Consider the following 21715-nt stretch of genomic DNA (forward strand, 5'->3'; position numbering starts at 1 on the left):
TGGGTAAACAGTCTCTGTACCAGTCTCCTGTGTCCACCTATTCTAGCAAGTGCAGCTCCTACGCCTGCGGGCTGACACACAATAAAGGCATGTCTAAGGAGGCTTATTGCAAATCGGAGGAGTTTCCAGTGGGGGAAGGACTTTTTTTCATTGCCTGGAGTTTGAATGAGTGGAGGGCTGCTTCAGGAACTTGCCTGGCTGTGCCTCAGCCCACCGTATGCATGCTCAGGGACAGACTCGTCCTTGGACCTGACCGTTGGGCACAACCCCACATGCCAGCCCTTGGGAGGGTGAGTGCCACTGCTGCCCAAACTGTCTCACAGGTGAGTTATCGGGCGTGCTTTCGGTGGGATAGAAAGTAGAGCCACCAGAGAGGGCTCCCGCAGCCTGGCCAGCTGGAGCCAGGAACGGGAGGAGGTGTTGTAGCCCCAGCTGTGAGCCCTGGTGCCAGGCAGAGAGAAGCTGTGAGCATGGCCAGCAGCTGTCCTTCGGGCAGAGTGTCACCCGCCTGGACTTACTCAGGTGTCATTGGTGTGATGAAGCACAACTGGAGTACTGCAATGGATGGCTGTAAACTCTTCAGAAGGGATAGGCAAGGAAAGAGGCGCAGTGGGGTAGCCCTGTGTGTTAGGGAGTGTTTTGATTGTCTAGAGCTTAATGATGGTGACAATAGGGTTGAGTGTTTATGGGTAAGAATCGGGGAAGGCCAACAAGGCAGATATCACGGTGGGAGTCTGTTATAGACCACCCAACCAGGATGAAGAGGCAGATAAAATACTCTGTAAGCAGCTGGGAGAAGTCTCACAATTGCTAGCCCTTGTTCTCGTGGGGGACTTCAACTTACCAGAAGTCTGCTGGAGATAGAATATAGCAGAGCGGAAACAGTCTGGGAGGTTCCTGGAGTGTGAGAAAGAGCTGCCTGACACAGAATGAGCCAACTAGGGAAGGTGCCCCACTGGACCCGTTGTTTGCGAACGGAGAAGGACTTGTGGGTGATGGGATAGTTGGAGGCTGTCTTGGGCATGGCGATGACAAAATGACAGTTTTTGATTCTTGGAGAAGCAAGGAGGGGGGTCAGCAGAAGGGCTACCTTGGCCTTCCGGAGGGCAGACTTTGGCCTGTTTAGGAGACTGATTGACAGAGTCCCTTGGGAGGCAGTCCTGAAGCCCAAAAAGTGTCCAGGAAGGCTGGACTTTCTTCAAGAAGGAAATGGCCTCAAGTTGTGCCAGGGGATGTTTATACTGGATATTAGGAAAAATTTCTTCACTGAAAGGGCTGTCAAGCATTGGAACAGGCTGCCCAGGGAAGTGAATGAGTCACCATCCCTGGAGGTATTTAAAAGTCGTGTAGATGTGGCGCTTAGGGACAGGGTTTAGTGGTGGACTTGGCAGTGCTAGGTTAATGGTTGCACTCGATGATCTTAAAGGTCTTTTCCAACCTAAACTATTATATGATTCTATGATTCTGCGACTACATTTTGCTGGCATTCCTGCCACATCTGGGAAGGAAGAGCTGACACAGGCTATCTGTCTTCACCTTTCATGGTACTGGAGAAATAAGGTAACCAAGATACAGCAAAAACCTAAGGTTGTCACTATATCCAAGTCAGTAAGACACCATCTTTACCAGCCAGGTATCTGCTTGGATAAAACCAGAACTATCTCTGACCTCCCAGTGCAGTTGGCAGTGTATTACCAATACTCCCAGTATAATACCGGTGGTGCCAGAGAGTATTTGAGTGGCATAGGACAAGTTTGTGATTAGAATGAAATGCTCCTACATATGCTAGCTGCACAAAAGAGGAAAGATTAAAGCTAATACTCCAGTGGGCTGTGGTACCACCGGGCACACTGCTCTGCTCCCTGTCTTGTGTTAAGGATTTCCCTCAGAGGCGTTGTCAGGGCAGCTGAACCAACGCTCTGAGATATATGGTTACAGGTTGCCCCGGGCCTGACAACTACTGACCTCCTTAAAGCTGTGCCATAGGAACAGTTGGGGATACATTAAAGCCTATAAAACTTGCGTGGCTATCGGTCCTTCCTAGCATGCTTTCATGTGACATCTGGAGTCAGATAATAAATGTTAATAATTTTTATACTGTAATAATTTTTTATACTGCTGAGCATAAGTTTTGTTTAAGCTGTGCTGTCCATTTGAGAATTGTACCAGCTCAGTGTGGCATGAACTTGTATGCTGCTGTCAACCATCGATGTGTCATATTCCACCCCCATACCTCCACAGCATTTTTTTCCCTTTTTTTTTTTTTGGTCAATCCTGCCTGTGGGCTGCAGTGGAAGAGACTGTGCAGCCCCCCTGCTCCTCTGCTGGACCTTCTCTAGTTGGATGTTGCTTTGCTCAGAGGTAAGGACACTTCACTTAGCTGTGTTTCAGATGTTTTCCTTTTTCAATATTTTTTTTCATTCTGAAATTGCTGTTGTAGTAATGTGCAAAGCATTTCAAACCTTAAGCTAAAGGCTATTTGATGTGCTTCCACGGCAACATACCTTATGTGAGTGTCATGCCCATGCTCAAAAGTTTCAGTGAATTTATCCTCACATGAGTGCTGTGAGGTACATGCTGTCATTGCCCAGTGTTCAAGTTCAGAAGCTGGACAAAGAGAGATGATGTGACTTTTCCCAAGATTGCAAGAAAGTCAGAAGCATAGCAGGAATAGGTTATAAGTTTTCTGCAGCAGGCACAAACCATTCTTGTTTTGTTATTGTTGTTTTAAAAAAATCTGTATACTTATTCGTGCTGACAAGGAAATACATTAGAGTCCCTGTCAAGGCAGTGTCAAATACAAATATTTCTCTTATATGTAGTCAGGAGCTCTTATTTCATCTGATGTAATGGAGAGATCTCTGTGAAAATGTTGGTACCACAGCCACAGACTTTTTGCCTTGTCCGTATATGAACAGAGCCTAGGCAGGTATTTGCATGAGCAGATCTTAGCATCTAGCTATACTTTTGTTATTTTCACTTACCTTTCTGGAAACACAAGCACCTACTTCACAGACCCTTGGGAAGCCATGAAAACACATGCATGTACATGTACATATACATAAAACCATATATATTTTTTTACATATGTAAGATCTGTGTCTTTAGACAAACACAAAAGAATAGGAACCTCTATTCCTATTTTCAGCCAGCAGTTCTATAAAACATAGTGCTGCTTAAAAGTGAACACAGAAGCTGATTTCATAAATATTTTCAGATCTGATTTAGAGATTGAAATTAAGAACAAAGTACTGTAGTATGTAAGTAGAGATTTAAGAATTACTGATATCTTTTGTTCTCAAAGTGCAGTATTTAGGTTTTCTTTACTTCTTTGTATTTACCTGCAAATAAGCAAATTCACATTTTTCCTGTAACAATTGACCACTGAGCCCTAAGGCTCTATCTAAAATGGTAAAGGGAACTAAACCTCTTTATTCTTGTGTAACTCATTAGCTAACATCAGACGATTAGAGCTAATGTTTCAATCTAAAACAATTCATGTCCCTCATTAACGAGGCTAGATTTCCTTTGATCTAATTACTTAATGTCCCAGATATATGGGAAATTCAGAGATCAGCTCTGAGAAATCTCTGCAGACATGGTCACATCTAGAAATGTGAACTTACATATAGGCTCCAGAAATGTTTGAAATGTTAACAAGCCTCATTTAGTCTGCTGGTAATGCTTGGTCAAATGTTCAATGAAATCACATTGATGATAGCTAGAGAATGAAGATGACTGGTTGCTGAGTATGATTTAATCTTCATTATTATAGGCAAGTGGATTGCAAATTTCCATAATTAAACATCCAGTGCACTGGTCAGATTCTGTTGTAAAGTTTGATAATTGCTGTTGTAGGGAAAACAGTACAGCGGGGTGTTGCTGTCACATGATGTGCTTTTGAGGCTGAGCTAATAGGATGCCCTTTTAAAATGTTCCCCATGTTTTCTGGTTTAGAGGCAGGGGATATCATCATGGAGATTTCATCAAAAGAAAACACTCAGTTTTTCTCAAACAACACAATCCTGCCTGTTGACCGATCTTCATTCAAATCTGAATCTTCTGCATCCAAGGAAAAACAGTCGTGTTGTGGAGGTATAAAGGTAGAGTAAGAGTTTTTGGTATTCCAGTAGGGACTTAGAAAACCTCTTTTTGGTGAACTATCCCTTTTTCAGTTCTGATTGTGTCTTGCTGAGTCAGTATGAAATTATTAAAGCTATTTCTAAGCTACAAAAGAAGTCTGCATCTGATCTCTATTTGCCTAACATTTGGCAATGTTCATATATAACATGTTGGTTGAAGCTTGCATGTTATGAGATCTTCAAAGGTCATCCTGAAAGGTCACTATATCTTCCTTATTGCACCACCTTATCTTCCTGAAGTTAAGAACAGAGTGTTGGCAGACAGGTACCACAGGCAGCTGTTAGTACAGATTGCTTTTTTAAGATTGTAGCCATGGTAATCTTCTGAGCTCTGAAAAATAATATTCATATTATGGTCTGTGTGTTTTGAGTGCTACATTATTGAAGCATTATTGTAATATTCCTGATTTGAGAGAAATCTGCATGACATCACGTTGAAACAAAACTGCAGAAGTATCACTGCTGTATCTGCATTTCTCTCACCCATGACAACTACTTCTTAGAGGCAATGGAAGCGTCCTGCTTTAAGCCTTTTAATGTAGCTGTACCTACCTGATGGTAGGACCGCTGCACCTTGGAGGAGGATTCCTCCCTGTACAGGACACCGGGGTACAGGAGGCAGCATGATGCTTTGCCTACTGTCTCTATCTGCTTTCCAAAGCCAGACTGTAAAATGCTGATGCTCTCTTGGTTGAGGTCTCAATAAATCACCATACCATGGTGAGGTGAGATAAAATGAGTCTTTGGCCTTGCCCAGTTCTTTTCATCTTGCACAGTCTTTATTTCTGTTGTTTTTTCACACACACATGCATACATCTACTTTCAGCTACTAGTCCAGCTCCCAATACAGTCAATGACTTCAGCAATAGTTGACCTGAAGTCTGTAAATTATGCAAAGTAGTTAAGATATTGCGGGATTAATTGAGTCTGATGACTGCTATAAAAATATTTTCATTCCTGAATAGTATCCTTGATTTTGTCTGATCCTGTAAAGGCCCAGAAATGGGGTCCTGTTTTGAAATGAAAAGATGAGTTGTATTAATTAAATTTGTAGCATAATAGTAATTCTATCATTGTTCCTTCATTTGCTGCAACAGTAATCTGATTCCCTCATTGAATAACCTTCAGTCACAGATTAGCCAGTTGGGAATCAGCTTATTAGCTCCAAAAATAGAAAAGCAATGATATTTCAACTCAGTTTCTTTCTGTTCAAAAAATTTGCGTCTTCTTGGAACCAAAACCAGTATGATTAACTTATTCCAGTAGGGACTTAGAAAACCTCTTTTTTTGTTGAACTAACCCTTATTCAGTTCTGATTATGTCTTGATGAGTCAGCATGAAATTATTAAAGATATTTCTAAGTCACAAAAAAGTCTGCTTCAGATCTGTATTTTCCTAACATGTTACCAAAACGATATGCAGATTCAACAGGTGTTTTTTACCAATTATCAGCCTTCCCATGTGTTAAAATTGCCTTTATTAACCAGAAAGATGTGGTGAAATATTTACTTACAGTCACTGACAAACCATGGACGAATGTGAAATCATGTGTACCTTTCTGTTCCAGATCTAAACTGGGAGTGTTTTTCCACCCCTGCACACAGTCTCCATCTGTCTCCTGGGACAGCTGCAAACCCAGTAGAAAAACTTGTGCCAAAGAGAGACAGAGACACTTGAAGTTCTAGTTTGACCTAAACAATTTTCCTGTGAAAAACCGTATTTGCCTTCACATTTCTATTTAAAATCCAAGGGCATAAACACACAGAAAATGTGAAATATTATGGCAATATTTTTACTAGAGAGCTCATCGAGAGCCCTCACTGTGGGAGATAAGAACCAGATACTGTTTATTTACCCACAAGTGTTTCTGAAGGAGGAATAACCAGCACTGGATAAAGGGTGTTGAGTGTGAAACAGGGATATATTTGAGCCTTAACATAAGAATTTGCGTTCAACAGTGATGCCAGTGTTATTACCAATGATGTGCCTTGTCAAATGAGATGTTGTAAGGAGTATCGCACTAGCGGTGAGCACATTGCTTCAGAGCACCTGCTTACTGGAAGCATGATTGCTCAGAGGGTAGGTCTAAGGAGTGGGACAAGGGTCTAGACCTCTCTTTATATGAAATCTTATTGTGTCTTTTAATTTCTGGTTAGGGTTCGGTTGGGGTTTTTTTAACACCTTTTACAAAGAGCATCCATGTATATTCAGTCAACACAACCTGTATCTGAAGGTAGAAAGCAATGTTGTGGTTTCCATGACCAATTGTATGGTGTTTGAGTATCCTTGGAGCTCCTAAACGCAGTAAGGCTGCATTCAGTGAAGGCAAATTTAGGCAATAGCTCTGCAGAAGTGGAAGAGTTGGTGCTAAGGACCCTGCACTCCCACTGTATGCATTTCAGGGTGGGGACTTACTTCAGACCAGCTCTAGTCTTGTCCCAGAGACTGAAGAGCCATTGGCTGTTGAAGTTAATGATGTAATGCCCTTCTGGAGCACGTCTTCCAGTTAAATTTTGTGTAAAAGGGATTCAGTCTGCACGTTTTCAGTATGTACGAAAGCACAGTGAGCAGGGTGGGAGTTTCATTTCCAAAGCCCACTCCTGATTCAGACTAACACACTAAACCAGATATAGTGATGACTAAGAGAAAATAACTCTCTTTTGCCTCTGCAAAACAAAAGGATGAGAGAAGGTTGTCCCCCAGCAAAATGGAGTGTGCACTCAAAAGAAAATGTATGCATTACAGCTTGCAAGAGATCTGGTGGAGAAAGGACCAGCCTAGAAGAGAATTGCCTGGCAGGTCACTGGTCGACTCATGGAGCCATGTAACAGGAGGCAGAGCCCTCTCCCTCCTGGCCACCCTGGGCTTCAGTGGGAACAGCTTACCAGAACAGGACTCTCAAATCCAGCCAATTGCAAAAGCAAAAAATGCCCAAGTAACTCACCCCCCCCCACCAAGCCACACTTAGCACTTACCCTTATTGTTATTGTGTAAGATACCCCCTCCTCAGAGAGATCAGGAGCGTGATATATATCTCTATCCTTCAAAGCAACAGTTTATATCATTATTGCTCATAAGAAATGGACAAATCGGCAATCTAGCATTTCACAAAAAGTAGGACAAATATTGATGTTGTTATTTGGGAAAAGAAGAGGTGGGAATGTAAAAATTGTTTAAAAATAATTCATAAAGGAAAGCCTTCTGTACTGTCTGGTTTTAATCACTGTCAATTTCTTTCACAGATATTTCTTGGTGCATTGTCTTTTGTTTATTTTGCTAAAGCACTGTCAGGAAGTTATCTAAAAAGTACTATCACACAAATAGAAAGAAGATTTGACATCCCTTCCTCTTTGGTTGGCGTTATTGATGGCAGTTTTGAAATTGGTATGTGCTGTAGAAACCCATTTTTGTTTTCAGAAAAAAACAGTGATGCAATTTGTTGTGAAAAATGATTGTATAACTCTCCTTGAACCATTAAAACTGAGCAAGGTTCACCTAGTAAAAATCAGCATGACTGTCAGCATGATTACGTTGGATGGAATAGGGTTGCTAATACAAGCAATTCAACATAGTCCTAAATATTCTGTAATCTCATAAACTTAGTGTCTGGCTAATTAATACTAATAGAAATTTTGACTGTTGAATGAGATTTTACCTGCACAGATTTCTGCTTTCTCTCTCTTTTTGTCAGCAATCCACCTGCCCCACAAGTGTTTGCCCTTCTTGATTTATTAAGCAGCAAGAGTACAAACCTCTAACTGTAATCTACATTCATTGTCCAGTCCATCCCCTTCCTTATTGCACTAAGGTTTCCAGCATGACGATTTCAGATTACTGAATTTATCTTGTGGGTATTCAGTTAGCCTAAGTGTATAAAGCTCTGTGATTCCCTCTTTTCCTGCTTTCCTGGTTATTTGTTCTCTTCAGCTGGCACAGTCCTTCTCTTTTCCAGCTGCTTATCCAAAAGTTTATGGTTTTCTTATCACGGAAGGCATTGGGCTTCTGTAAGAATGCCAGGAAAGAGGGAGAAACACCAACCCCACGCGATCAACCCACTCCCCTTCAAAACGCTGCCTATACCACACACTAGGAATCATTATTTTAGGGGATCTCTTATTTTTCTTTTGTACTCTTAAAGGGAACCTCCTAATCATAATTCTTGTAAGCTACTTTGGAGCGAAGCTTCACAGGCCAAGAATAATTGGAGCAGGCTGCTTAATTATGTCAGCTGGAACATTCCTAATTGCGATGCCCCAGTTCTTCATGGGACGGTAAGTACAAAGTGATTGGTATTTTCCAACTGGGCTATGCACACTGAATGTTAGCTAGTTAAAATATTTAGGCATTGATTGTGAAGATGCCCATAGAAATGGGCACATGTGGATGTGGTTACTCTATTTAATATTTTTTGTGTGTGTGAAAAGACTTATTACTGTAGAGCAAATAATTTCACATATATGCTATTTTCAGTTGTAATCAACTTCTTATAGTTTTATTAGTCTGTGATCTTGGTTGGCCACATTTTGACACGGTTTAAGAATTGTTGAAGTTTCAGTGATGAAGTGATCACTAAACTCTGGAAGACAGTCTTGAGTATCAAACACAAGCCAGAGGATACACCCACAGTCTGATAATCTCTTAGTGGAGTCTTGTACATCATGGCAGAGCAAAGTGCCCGTTAAATGCGTCACTGTGACACAAAGAGAACCAAAGGGGCAATTTTCATGTGCTACAGCAGTATAAACCAATTTCCATTTATCCCCTGTAAACCATCATTGGCAACACTGGATGCAGACAAAATTTTCATTTAAGTGCTATGGGCCTATCTTCCATGGTAGTAACAGATATGTTTGCTTTTTCTTATAAGTTGGGACAGTAAAACACAACTTTGGTTTATAAACAGATATCGGTATGAAAGATTCCCTTCCACCATCAATTCAACTGTTAGCATCTCTCCATGTCTGCAGGATAAAAGCCAAACTCCACTCTCAGCCTTGGAAAAATCTCAAGCAAAAATAAATGCAGGTGAGAATGATCTCTGTTAAATATTGTGATAAGCACACTAAAATACATCAAAAGGCTCCTAAACTCTCATGCAATAGTTTATTAGAACACAAAAAATACTAAATGGAATCAGATGAATCTTTCCCACAGAAAAGCCAGATTGACTGGCTGAGGCAAATTTATTAAAAATAAATATATAACTGCCACTGCCCTCTGCCAAGACTTTTTTCAGGCTGCAGCCTTTCCTCCAGCCTTGCTGTCTCCTCCAGCAACTCTCTGCAGCTTTGTGGCTTGCAGAAACACCAATCTCCCCTGGGGACCTTGGAAAGTCATGGTCTTCCCTCTGCCAGGAAATGTCCCTTTAGATCCTCGGCCCACTGGAAACAGCCACTTGGGTCTCCCAGCCTGCAGACCCCCCTTCTTGTTTCTCTCCCTGCCTGCTGACCCGGTTTTGCACACCACAAAGCTGTCTCCCCTCTGGGTGTGTTGAGCTCCTCGTGGGCAAGGAGCCTTCCTCCCCGATGCCCAGCCATGAATAAGCTGTGGATGAGCAAATCAAACCCTCTATATGTCATAAAACTTGTGTATTTTTGCATCTTCATACCTGTAGATTAGATGTGGCTGGTAGTGCTCACTATCATCATCAAAGTTTCCCAAATCTTTCCATTAGGAGATCCCAGTTTTGGTTAGAAGGAAGTGAAAAAGGTTTCTAAAATGGGATGTGGCGACAAATTTATAAAACTGGCCAACTTCTACTATCTTTGACTGAAGAAGTTCATGCTAAATGTGTGTCCACCTCAAGCTGATGCCATCCCCACAACCCACAAAACATTTTTCACAGTTTTCATGCTGGTTTTTCCCACATTAGAAGTATTTTAAGTGTCCTGTGCATTCAGTGTCAAACTGTTGTGAAAAACACATGATTGCTGTCTCTCTTGTGATATACGCAGGATGTGAAAAAGAAGCAGGCTCTTCCATGTGGATCTATGTTCTACTGGGAAATCTTCTGCGTGGAATAGGTGAAACTCCTATCCAGCCTCTGGGAATTACATACATTGATGATTATGCCATTGAAGAGAATGCTGCCTTATACATTGGTAAAATAAATATTGGGGTTTTTCCTAAGGGATTTTTCGCCAGAGGAAACTGAGTCATTCTGAATAATGGAATGAGTGTTATTGAGTTAACTTGCCCTGATTGTTTTGTTTGCATAATTTCCAATATTAAAGTTTATTTAACAGTCATGTATACTCAAGGGACCAAGTTTCCCTTTAATTATACCAGCACAGTTCCATTATCTTAATTTGAGGAAAGAATTTGACCTTAGGTTCCTGCTGTTACCCTAATCTTCCTAATTCTTCTGGATGTGGACTGCTGAGCCTCTGTGCACATTCAGTTCTCTGGAAAGTGATAAAAAACTTGTACTCTTTTAAGCACTTAAAATAGAATTTCAGCAGGCACTCAAAACATTCCCTCCAGATTCAGGTAGAATTATAAACAATAGTGCTAAGGCTTTAAAAAATTGGTATCAGTGTTCTTGTTGTGTTCGTTGTCTGAAGACCTCTGCACATTCACCTGAAATATTACCAAAAAATGCTTCCCCATCAGCATCTTGTCTTGACAAGTTTCCAGCCTGGCAAAAGGCAAAACCTCAGGTTCTCTCTGTAAAAGACTCAGTCTTCCCAGATTTCCAGATCAATTTTGAAATTCAAAATATTCAGAAAGTTTGGCTGAGAGTGTATTGAAACATGTTAATATTGGGTATCAAAGCCAAGTGATTTTTCAGCCTACTCAGGGCCCACCACAACTTAAAGTGATCCATTAGCTTAAATAATTGACATTTGCTTTCCAGTTACTTTAATCTAGTCAGCTAAAGAGTTTCTAGCAATTATAGATTGGTGCTGCTCTTGAGTTTAGGCAATTCAGTTCCCTGACTTTTTTTCCTTTGGGCTGAATGTCAGTCTTTAGTTGGATGATAACAAAAAAGGTTGAAGTATCAATGTAGTGGCAGAAATTTTATTGTTGGCTTTTTTCTTCTTGAAAATGTTCTAACTTGTGTAACTAATGTGCCAGAGAGCAAAGGTTGGCTCAGTATTTTAAGACTGTATCGCTTGTTACACATCACATGATACACTTTGCTGTTAGGTGCAGCAAGAACCAGTGCTCTTTCTTTTTAACTCAGAAGTGTAACAGTCCCCTGTTTTCTATTGCAGGCTGCGTACAGACAGTTGCAATTATAGGGCCAATATTTGGCTTTCTTCTAGGATCCCTGTGTGCCAAACTTTATGTTGACATTGGCTTTGTAGATCTGGGTAAGTCAGAAAACTCAGATTTTAAAAATACAGTCAGGCTCCAAAATGCCTATTTTAGGCCAAGATGTAGTTATCTTGTAGGCATAAGGGGCTAGCGGGGGTAGAGCAGGCACTTTATGAAATAAAAAGGATGACAGCAATGCAATGCCCCATGCAGAAAAGGCTAGCAAGAAGGATGGGTATGGAGGAAGTAGGAGGCCTGACTCTTCCTCAGCCGCAGCAGATCTGGTGCCCCCAAGGAGATGCCTCAGTGAGGAGGCTCTGGGGGGACAGCAGGCATCACGAGGAGGCAGGACTGCGGCTCAGGATCCTGCCAAGAGCTGTGTGCGTGTGTTTTATAGTGCACTGCCATTGCCTAGAAAAGCAGTCTTGCAATGGGTACCAGGGTTCCTGACTGACTTCTTCCTGAGAAAACACCTTCCACCCCGTTTTTCCCTGGCACTTTTGTGCAGAACAGCCTGACTGGGAACAAGTGCGTGGCCACCTGGACTGCCTTTTGTCCTGGGCCTTGCAGCCTCTCTGAGGATGTGCGACCAGCATGGCTGGGGACCCTGCGGTGGCAGGGGAAGGCTGCCGCAGTGTCACAGGAATCAGTGAGTCCTTATTGCCTCCCCACAATTGCTCCTGTAACACCGATAGAGTCACACAGCACAGCTAAACCTGGCGAGGTGGGGGGGGACTCCTCTGGAGAAAGTCCCTGCAAAATCACCTTCCTTGTTATCAGCAAACACTCTCAAAAAGTGTTTGTTTCTCCTTTTTTTGACTTTCTCCAGACAGTGTAACAATAACTCACAAGGACGTGCAGTGGGTGGGAGCCTGGTGGCTGGGCTACTTAATAGCAGGTGTGATTAGCATTCTGGCCGGCATCCCCTTCTGGTTCCTACCAAAGCACCTCCCAAAACCAGAGAGCAGAAAGGACTCCAGTACCTCCTCCGAGCAGTCAAAGTTCATCGCTGAGGATAACAAGGACCAACACAAATCTTATCAGCAACAAGTGAAGATTGCTGAGATGGCAAAAGGCAAGTCACTAGAGTTTCCTTCCTGACCGCTGAGTCTTTCTCTCACTAGCTTTTATACTTTAAAACTTTATACTGTCTAGGGCCATATTTTAATGGCCTCAGAATTACTATTTTTCCCTCAAGTGTCACTCTCCACCTATCTAGTATGCACAAAAATGGTCTTTTCCTTGTCCCCTGGACCTGCTTTACATGCAGAATTTCTCCATCTGAGATTTGTAAAATTACACTAGTGGCCCAACAAATATCATGAAACTCTGCAAAAATTTTTCATTCACAGATAGTGACTGTTGCAGAAGTGGGGGTCAAAAAAATCTCAGTTTTTGCTAAACCTTTTTCTTTAAGGTCATTCATAAGAAAAACACATACAATATCTGATCAGAATAAGGATGGGCACAGACCAGATACAGTATTTTAGGAGGCTATCTGGATTTAGACACAAGCTGTTTTGCACAATTGCATTTCCTTGTCCCTACTTTGCCAAAAGCATTTTCCCTCAGTACTTGAATCTGTAACTCAATATGTCTGTGCTTACTGTCAGCTGTGCTGAGCACCCTCTGCCCCCAAATTAAGCTAAAAGATGCTGTGGCTTTTGAGGACACATAGAAACCAAATCAGTCCTGGTTTATGATCGAAAGAAGATATATAACACAAGATATCTCTTCTGGGAAATTGATGCTTAGTATTTTGCTCTACTGTTCCCCCATGTTCCTCCCAACGGGGGAGCTCTTGGGAGCATCATGGAACTTCATGGATTCCCTCTGGAATGTTCCACAGTCATTCTTTTGAATGCAAACATGTTGCAAAGCATTATTCACAGCAGTTATTCTCTCTCTGGCCTGGTTGTCATTTCTGCCATTTTGTCTTGCAGACTTCTTGCCATCACTGAAGAACCTCTTTGGGAATCCTGTTTACATTCTGTATTTGTGTGCAAGTATCATTCAGTTCAATTCTTTAATTGGCATGGTGACATATAAGCCAAAGTATATTGAACAACAGTATGGGCAAACATCTTCAAAAACTAATTTTGTTATAGGTAATGCTATATCTGCTTCTTGATATCTTAAAAATGGACATTTTAGGACTGGCGTATACATACATATAGGGAAAATCGGATTTTTTTAGGGTACATTTATTTCTTCTCCTTCTTTCTCTGGCTTTAAGTAGTAGCTTATAGAAGGTAAGTTATGTCATCTCTGCTTTAGGACTAGTTAGCTCTGAGTTTATCTTTGCAACAGTTACTGCGAAAGATTACATGATTTGATACCTTATTTCCCATTTTACTGGAAAATTGAAAAATAATGTATGTACAGCACAAGAGAATAATTAAAAAGAGAATTAATTTTAAAATACTTTACATAAATTTGTCATCAGGCAGATCTGTTCTCTTGCTGGCTTCCCATTTATTTCAATGAAATGAAGATCAACTCAGTGAGTGCTAAAGGACTGACCATAAAGTAGCTGTGATATTGCCAGTGATTTACTTTCTGAAAAGGTTGGTGTTAAATAAAAGGAAGTCAAAGTCATATCAGTGATCACACAATACATGCATCAAAACCCTAACATTGTCTCAGTGTGATGCTGGTGAAGGAAAAATAGGTATTTCTGCCCTAACTTTACCTAAGAGCCTTTCTCTTTTGTGAAGTTAGTCTCCCAAGCCCTCCCGTACAGCACAAGGGAGAGAAAAGCTGCTTCTGCGTTTGGGTACCGAGGCGGCCATTTTTGCAGATGTCTTCAGGATGGTGAACTTCACTGCCCAGTTGCTGAACCTGCATGCAGGCTTGGGTTCAGTTCCTGAGGTCCAGGGATTCAATAGCATTAGACAGCAAAGAGGTTTACATCTATCCAATACAGAGGGAACTGCCTCGTTTCAGAGCAGCATTAGTTGCACAGCAACGGAGGTATATATATGCAGAAAAGCTGTATTGATCCATTGTGCTATGTTAATTCCTTAAAGATAGAAGCTGGAATTTCCTGGCACGAAACTCCTCAGAGCAAGGAGAAATCTTCAAGCATAGTCGATGGCCAGAGAAAGTCCAGAAAACAATCCCTACATTCAGTACAGTACTTCTCATTATATTTAAAGATTTTCTGGAGCTAAGCTTTCAGGTATGTGCAAACCGAGTGAGGATTAAGATCCATCTGATTTCACAAAGCATAGGGACTATATCCAACAGAGAATGTGTGATGGCTTGGCTAGGGAAGGATCCTGGCTGAGTGGCCATCCCTGCAATAAGGTGTTTTTCCTTCCTCCTTTTTCTTTCTCTCCCAATCCACCCTTGCTAAGGAAGCTGAGGGCTGACTAGAACTAACAGTGTCTATTTCCCTTTCCCTACCTCTTTTCCTATTTCTTCTTCTTCCTTTTTTTTTTAAACAATTTGTATCACAATCTCTCTCATAGATATCAGAATTGTCAGAGCAATTTGAAGCACTACTAAAAAAAAAAATCATCTGGACGTCATAAGAGGGTATTTTTCAGTAGTCACAACCCAATGAATGTGCGAAAAAGTAAAATAGCTCCTGCTGTGTTTGTATGATTTTCCTTAAATATACACACTTTGGTCTCCCCCCGCCCCCCGCCACGATGCCAGTGTCAAGCCATGGAGTTATCTGTAAGGCTATGAGACAAAGGCACAAACGAAAGGGTGCGTAGGAATGGGCAGGCAGAGTGCGGGTGCTCTCTGGTGCATCACACAGCTCCCAGTTCCAATCCCAGTCCCCTCTTTACAAGCAAAAGAGAACGGGAAAACCTGGTATATAGCGACTGTTAATTTACATGTGCTACATTTTGGATGCTGCTTCTAAATCCCCTGAAGTACAATTTTCATGTATGTGCAGAGTGAAAAATGCCACCCCAGGGAAGCTTCCTGAACTGTGTCAGTAACTGAACTGGGCTCATGTACTCAGCCAAGATACTGACTCCTGGGTTCACTAGATAGAATAAGGCTTTTTCTAACATCAAACATACCTACTAGCATCTCTTCTAAGCACTGATTTTTTCCATGTGTACAGGTGGATCAAACACTGACTTGAGCCAGAAATTTAAGGGATCCCAGTGCACTTTCTAGCAGGCAGATTAGACTCTTAATGTCGTAAATTGGTGATTTATACCAAGTCATTTGAAAACATGTTATAATACCTCCGGTCCCATGAGGAAACTTCTGAAACTTCATCTGCTATATGAATGCATGTATGTGTTTTGCACACTCGCTCAGCATGATGCTGCTACATGTCAGCATGAATTAAAAGCTGCAAACCGCATACACGGCCCTATGCAAGGGGGAACTTAATGCACTGGAACTGGCTGGTAAAGCTTAGAAAATCATTTTCATTAACAGTGAAATCCAGAAAAGGGCACCTTGCTTGACTGTGCAGTATCATTTATGGTGACCTCTATTTACATCTTTTTTGCATGTACTGAACAGGATTTTTTTGGTCTTGCTGTCCATGTCTACCCAAATGGACACTGCTTTGAGCAAAGTTGTCCAGGTAAGGATTAATGGTCACCCAATTTTACATGTTTCCTTCAGTGCTCTTTCACTTGATTGCCTGAAGCCGGATAGAAGAGAGCCCATGGGGTATACCCATCCTTCTGCTGTTGCAATACTCACCTAAGGGACCATTTCAACAACCAAAACCAGAGAAATTCCCTAACTCTCCTGGGCGTGGATGCAATGATGTAACACTGGCTTTCGCCCTCTCGGAGACTTCTCTAGGGGATTATTGGTTTCATGGCTGAATCAAAACAGAAAAAGCAGGTCTTGCTTCAGATTTCGTACCACTGTAGGTAAAACTGAATTTGCCCTCTAGGAATGAGTAGTTCAGGCTCCTCCTGTCGGTGGAAAAAGGAAGGAGAAGAGCTGCCCTGGAAAGCCAGAGTGGGGCAGCCGCAGAAAGTGGCCCCTGTTCCTCCTACTGTTGCTATATGGGTGAAGGACACAGGGAAGGTCTATAGCAAAGCCCCAAACTGTGCAGTGGGACGGTGGTTGTCCTGGCTGCCCTAAGCAGCACAATACCCTAGGCGACTTCTCTGTGCCCAGTGCAGCTCTTGGGAGAAATAACCCTAAAAGTATTTAAATTAACACTACAATGATCCCCCCACTGACAAACTAACTGTGGAGAAAACCACCTAGCTCAAGAAATTGGAAGATCATTATCTAAACTTTATACATAATCACCCTATCAAAGAACTAACAAAGAAACCTTTCCCTGTGAGGAAGTTTTTAAAAGCAGTCGCAGCACTTCTGTAGGAACAATCCAAGTCTGGACAAATAAAATGCCCCGACTGAAGAGTTTTCATATTTTGTTGCTTCATCTTATTGCTGCTGCTGGTTTTGTGGCTGAGGAGGATAGTCCATTGAGCTGGTGTTTTCATTAATACAGATTTTTCTGTTTGATTTCAGGTCTTATCAACATTCCTGCTGTGGCCTTTGGCATATTCTCTGGGGGACTGATCATGAAAAAATTCAGAATCAGTGTTTTAGGGGCTGCAAAACTCTCCCTGGGATCATCTTTCTTTGGTTACCTTTTGCTCCTCTCATTATTTGCAATGGGCTGTGAGAACTCAGATGTGGCCGGACTGACCGTGTCGTACCACGGGTATGCTGGGAAGGGCACACTTCAGCATAAAGTGCTCTTGCAAACTGAACTCCCTCCTCATTTTATTCCACAAAGTATATATTGTTGGAAAAAGAATGACTGACCTAAATAGGCTTCCCAGAAATTTGATTCAAAGTGGTGGAAACCACTCCATCTATTCCAGTGGGCATTGTGTCAGAACCCTTTCGTGATTGTTGCCTTCAGCCCAGAGGCGTTTATGCCACAAGTGCAGATTATTTTTCTGATTACTTTTTAATTATTATTGCCATGGGACCCATCCTTTGAGCCTAGAGATTTCTGGAAATGTGAGGAGCTCAGTAGGGAGGGTGAGATTCAATTAATTGTTCCTTGCCTCTGTGTGCTGCTGAACAACCCATGGCATTTAATAGCCTCTGAACCCAAAACTTAAGGATTCATGGATTAACCATGAGTTAGCCATGATGTTAACCATGAGGTACACCTGAGCCTAGCACTTTTTGGTCACTTTTGCCCATGCTATTACTCTGTAAAATTCACTTTTTGGGAGGAGTTTCCAGCACCAACTCCACAGCAGCCCCAGGAGCTGCTCTGCTAGTGACTTCAGCAGCAGCTGGCTGAAGTTGACAGCTGTCATGCAAAGTATCAGACCCTCAGTTTGGATGAATGCCATTCTGATCATTTCCTTACTAACTTCCACAGTGACCGTTTCCCATGAGCCACTCACTCCCCTCTTTGCCACTGGAGTAATCAAACTTTTTTGTCCAGTTTTGTTAAAACTGCACCAAGCCTCAGATAACTAAAATCTTAGAAAATCCGAGAAAATGCATGAATAGAAATTGTTAGCTGTCCCCCTTAATAAAGCAACTACTATCTCACAGTAGGTGGTGTGAAATTGTGAAAACCTTTTCATAACAGAGAAATAAGAATTTGTACTGCTGCATGGATGTGAAGAGACAACACCTTAATGGACTACAGACAGAAGGTCTGGCCAGGTGCGCCTGGCAGAGAGCATAACCCATGATTTCATAATGATTTCTTCCACATCTGCTAGAAAACATCATTGCAATTTCTCTTTTTCCCCAGAACTAAACAGATGACTGATTACGAGCAAGCCCTGTTTTCAGAGTGCAATTCGGGCTGTGCATGTTCCAAGAATGACTGGGACCCCATCTGTGGGGAAAACGGAGTTACCTACATTTCTGCTTGTCTCGCTGGCTGCCAAGCATCCAACGGCAGTGGGAAAAACACCGTAAGACAATCTTTCATGTCCATATGTGAAGTGGTAGTTTTCCTAATACAACCAGCCCTGTCAGAGTAAGTGGATTAAAATTCAGTCAGGCATGTCCTCTCCAGCCCTAAACTCCTCAGGATTTTTTAGCCGTCACCACCCACATTTAAAACTTTCTCAGTTGCTGTTTCCAGCAGAAATCCCAAGCAGAGAATGTAGGAGGGTTTTTTTAACTGTTGGCTACCAAAACTGTTTAAAAAACCCACTAAATACATTCATCAACAGTAGACACTTTCTTTATAAATTTCTCCTTCAATGAACAAGCCTCTTCCTTTTGAAAAACATTTTCCAGTTTGGATTTAAACTTTCAGCTACCCAGAAAAGCATGATGTGCAATTCCTGAACATTCACTTCTCCGCTGGTTAGGTTATCGTACACTTTTGCCTGCTGTCTTCCAGGTATTTTTTAACTGCAGTTGCGTGGGAACCTTGCAATCTCCTTCACGAAGCTCCTCAGCTGTGGTGGGACCATGTCAAAAAGGAAATGAGTGTCCAAAAATGTTTCTGTATTTTCTAGTAATATCAGTTATCACTTCATATACTCTGTCAGTAGGTGGCACACCTGGATACATACTGCTTCTAAGGTAAGAAATAATTTCTGCTAGTATTGCCAAATGTTCTCAGGGTGTTTCAACATGTGTAACTGGGTCTCCCTCCCCCCAGTATTGTGAAATGCTTTCAGCTATGCAAGGTGGCTTTTAAAATTATTTTTTTTTTACTATTGAAAGGCATCCTCATACTTTGACAATGAGTTTTCTACCACTGAAGCAACAATGTGCTTATGATTATCTCTACCAGCAATACCTTTCTGGTTTTAAACATGCTATAGGAGGCCTGGTTATTTATACCAAATTCCACTTCCCTTAATGCCTTTTACATTACCAGAATGGTGTTAAATGACCTCCATGCAAATGGAAATTAGCTCTGCACATGCCAATGTGTGTACGTGTATGCTTATAGGTAGCCAGTTGCTGTGGATACCAATGCACCGCTACACAGAGGTGATCTAACCCAAACCCTCCATATAAACTCAACTCTTCTCCTCTAGCCCATTTTATTATTCCATATAATTGTTCTGTCCCAGATTTCTCTCTTCAAAACAAAGATATTTAGCATGAGATGGTTGGTTGTTTCTGTCATAACAATCACGGGTTTATTAAATGCTCGTCCCAACGGATTGTTCCAATATGTATTTAACTGCTGGAACTATTTGTCCATCAATGAGTGTAAGCTTTTAAGCTAATTTTAGAAAGTGCAAAAGGAATAGAATACTTCCAGCAATTAATCTGGATTTTTGTCATCTTCTCGCAATTTTTGGATTCTAAGTGCTTCTCTGCTTTGTTTTGGAAAGCTTTCTTCCTCAGTTCCTCTTTCCAAATTATTTCCAGATGGGTACATTCTACTTCTTAAACAAAACAACGGTTAATACAGTTTAACTAATCTTTATTATTGTTGTGTTTTCTTACCCCAAAATTCTCTTTGTTTTTGAATGAAATTTTTTGGAACAGGCCCTGTCTCATTGCCAGTGTCTATATCATGTGGAAAAAGCCAGTGCTAAAACTGGCTGATTATAGGTTATATGGAAAAACCTAAAGAAATGTAACTTCAGCTATGGTTCCAGCACAGTCCTTGAACCAGAATTAATATTCACACAGAGACTTTCAGAAATGGTTGAGGTGAGAATCCTTCTCCACTGCCCTCCACAAACACTGCCAGTAAGGTATATGCCTTACACCATATAAGCTCCACAGCTTTCCCCACCCACCTTGTAGGATTACCATTGAGTACTGCAAAAACATGTGGCATCTCTCTCTCCAAGGAGTCACTCCAAGAATAACAATCATATTATAATCCATTTTAGACAATTTTTACTGAAGATTATGCACCACTGAAACTGTCCATGCACCAAGAGGAAGATGATTCACAAGTTGAGAGCTTGTAGTAAAGCCTTCAGGATTTCTGCCAGATTGCCCTCTGTGGTTGCTTCTGACACAGGGGGCTTTTTTTTTTGTTCTATAAATATGGGCATAGAGCTATGCAGGGATGCAGTTTCCTTCCCCTTTCTCTCCACATGATGTCCCCTTTCTATCCATAAAACATATGATAGAAAATGTGCATATGGTACCACACAGGACCTCGAAACCATTGTTGCCATGCTCAACCTCCTGCTTTCCATCTTGTCTCCACTGCAAAAGTGTCTGGGAGGAGACATTCATAGCTGAACACCTACGAGCTTAAATCATACAGAGTTGCCTGCGCTTCTCAACCCTAAGAACTTGCTCTCAGGGGACTTGATGCTTAATGGATTTATTTAGAAAAGCTTAGAGGGGTTTTCAATAACGATACTAAAACATTTTGTTATATGAAATCAGCAAAACAGCTTTATTGGTTCTGCTCCAGAGCTTTTATTTCTGTTGAAAATCATATTACTTTGAAAGCCATTTAATTGAAACTGAGAAGCTATGTGGTTTTCTGCTGGATTGAAGCACCCAAATCTGATGTGCAGCTAAATAAAACATGTTTCAGTAAGTTCAATCCTTCTTTTTTTTCCCTCTGCAAATGACCTGTAGGCACAATTCCACTTTAAGCTCCTGCTTGCTTTTCTGAAATCCATGACTGATTGACTTTCCTTGGAAATCTGTTTGAACTGAAAGTGTGCTTCTGTTCCCAGAAAGAAAATAAATGTCCTTTGAAAACAAATAGTCCCAAGGTCAAGTTGCAGAATTCATTAAGTATTTTTTTTCAATTTTTTAAAATTATTCAGTATTCTGTCAGCTCTGATAAGATTCCAGCACTTACTTAATCAAGCTGATGTTTTCAGATGAGCAGATATCATTGCACCTGCCATGGAACACAGATACAGTTAAATCCCTAAAAGCCTATATGATTTAGTGACATTTACTTCAAGGGTTTACACAACCAAAATCGTTGAAGCTCACAGCTAGTGACCGAGCCATTTGCTGAAATGTCTTTTTAATGGTATTAGACTAATCACAATTACCAAGGGACTTGGGAAAGCCCTGAAGTTTTGGAGAAAAACCCCTGCAATTCAGATAGCTGTTGTTCAAGCACAAGCTATTAATACCAGGTGATTAGGCAGTGAAAAGGAAGTCTCAGATCTCCCTGAGAGGTTTGGCTATCGCTTAGGATCGCAAAGAACTTGGGTTTCCGTGCAAAGACAATACAAATGCTCAAACAACTTTTTTTCCATCTGAAAGAGACAATTTTTTTTTTGCAGGATATAAATCCTATGGAACACATAATAAATACCCAGTTATTGGTTTTATTTTCCACTTTTTGCTTTCTATGCCCTCACATTTGGTTAAAAGGACTTCTAGGTTGAGGCTTGCTTGTGTAGCATATATGTGATGAGAGG

The 21715-nt window shown here is 41.3% G+C and overlaps 1 protein-coding gene across 7 annotated transcripts in view; it reads left to right on the plus strand.

Moving 5' to 3' along the window:
* Window positions 1-21715, plus strand: part of LOC115352729 (solute carrier organic anion transporter family member 1C1-like) — a 59444-nt gene that overhangs the window by 147 nt on the left and 37582 nt on the right. The window contains exons 1-13 of one of the 7 annotated variants that reach the window (XM_030041341.2): window positions 8-323; window positions 2292-2361; window positions 3958-4103; window positions 7385-7526; window positions 8281-8413; window positions 9046-9167; window positions 10097-10243; window positions 11360-11458; window positions 12232-12477; window positions 13346-13510; window positions 16878-17073; window positions 18136-18301; window positions 18739-18923. In XM_030041341.2, the coding sequence (XP_029897201.1) occupies window positions 3975-4103; window positions 7385-7526; window positions 8281-8413; window positions 9046-9167; window positions 10097-10243; window positions 11360-11458; window positions 12232-12477; window positions 13346-13510; window positions 16878-17073; window positions 18136-18301; window positions 18739-18923 (1730 nt within the window). In that variant the 5' untranslated portion in view covers window positions 8-323; window positions 2292-2361; window positions 3958-3974. Of the gene's footprint in view, window positions 1-7; window positions 324-2291; window positions 2362-3957; window positions 4104-7384; window positions 7527-8280; window positions 8414-9045; window positions 9168-10096; window positions 10244-11359; window positions 11459-12231; window positions 12478-13345; window positions 13511-16877; window positions 17074-18135; window positions 18302-18738; window positions 18924-21715 lie in introns of those variants that run through there. The other 6 variants (XM_030041338.1, XM_030041331.1, XM_030041339.2 and 3 more) reach the window with 6 other exon arrangements.

Source organism: Aquila chrysaetos, chromosome 17 (genome assembly GCF_900496995.4).
Source record: "Aquila chrysaetos chrysaetos chromosome 17, bAquChr1.4, whole genome shotgun sequence".
Taxonomy (NCBI): Eukaryota; Metazoa; Chordata; class Aves; order Accipitriformes; family Accipitridae; genus Aquila; species Aquila chrysaetos.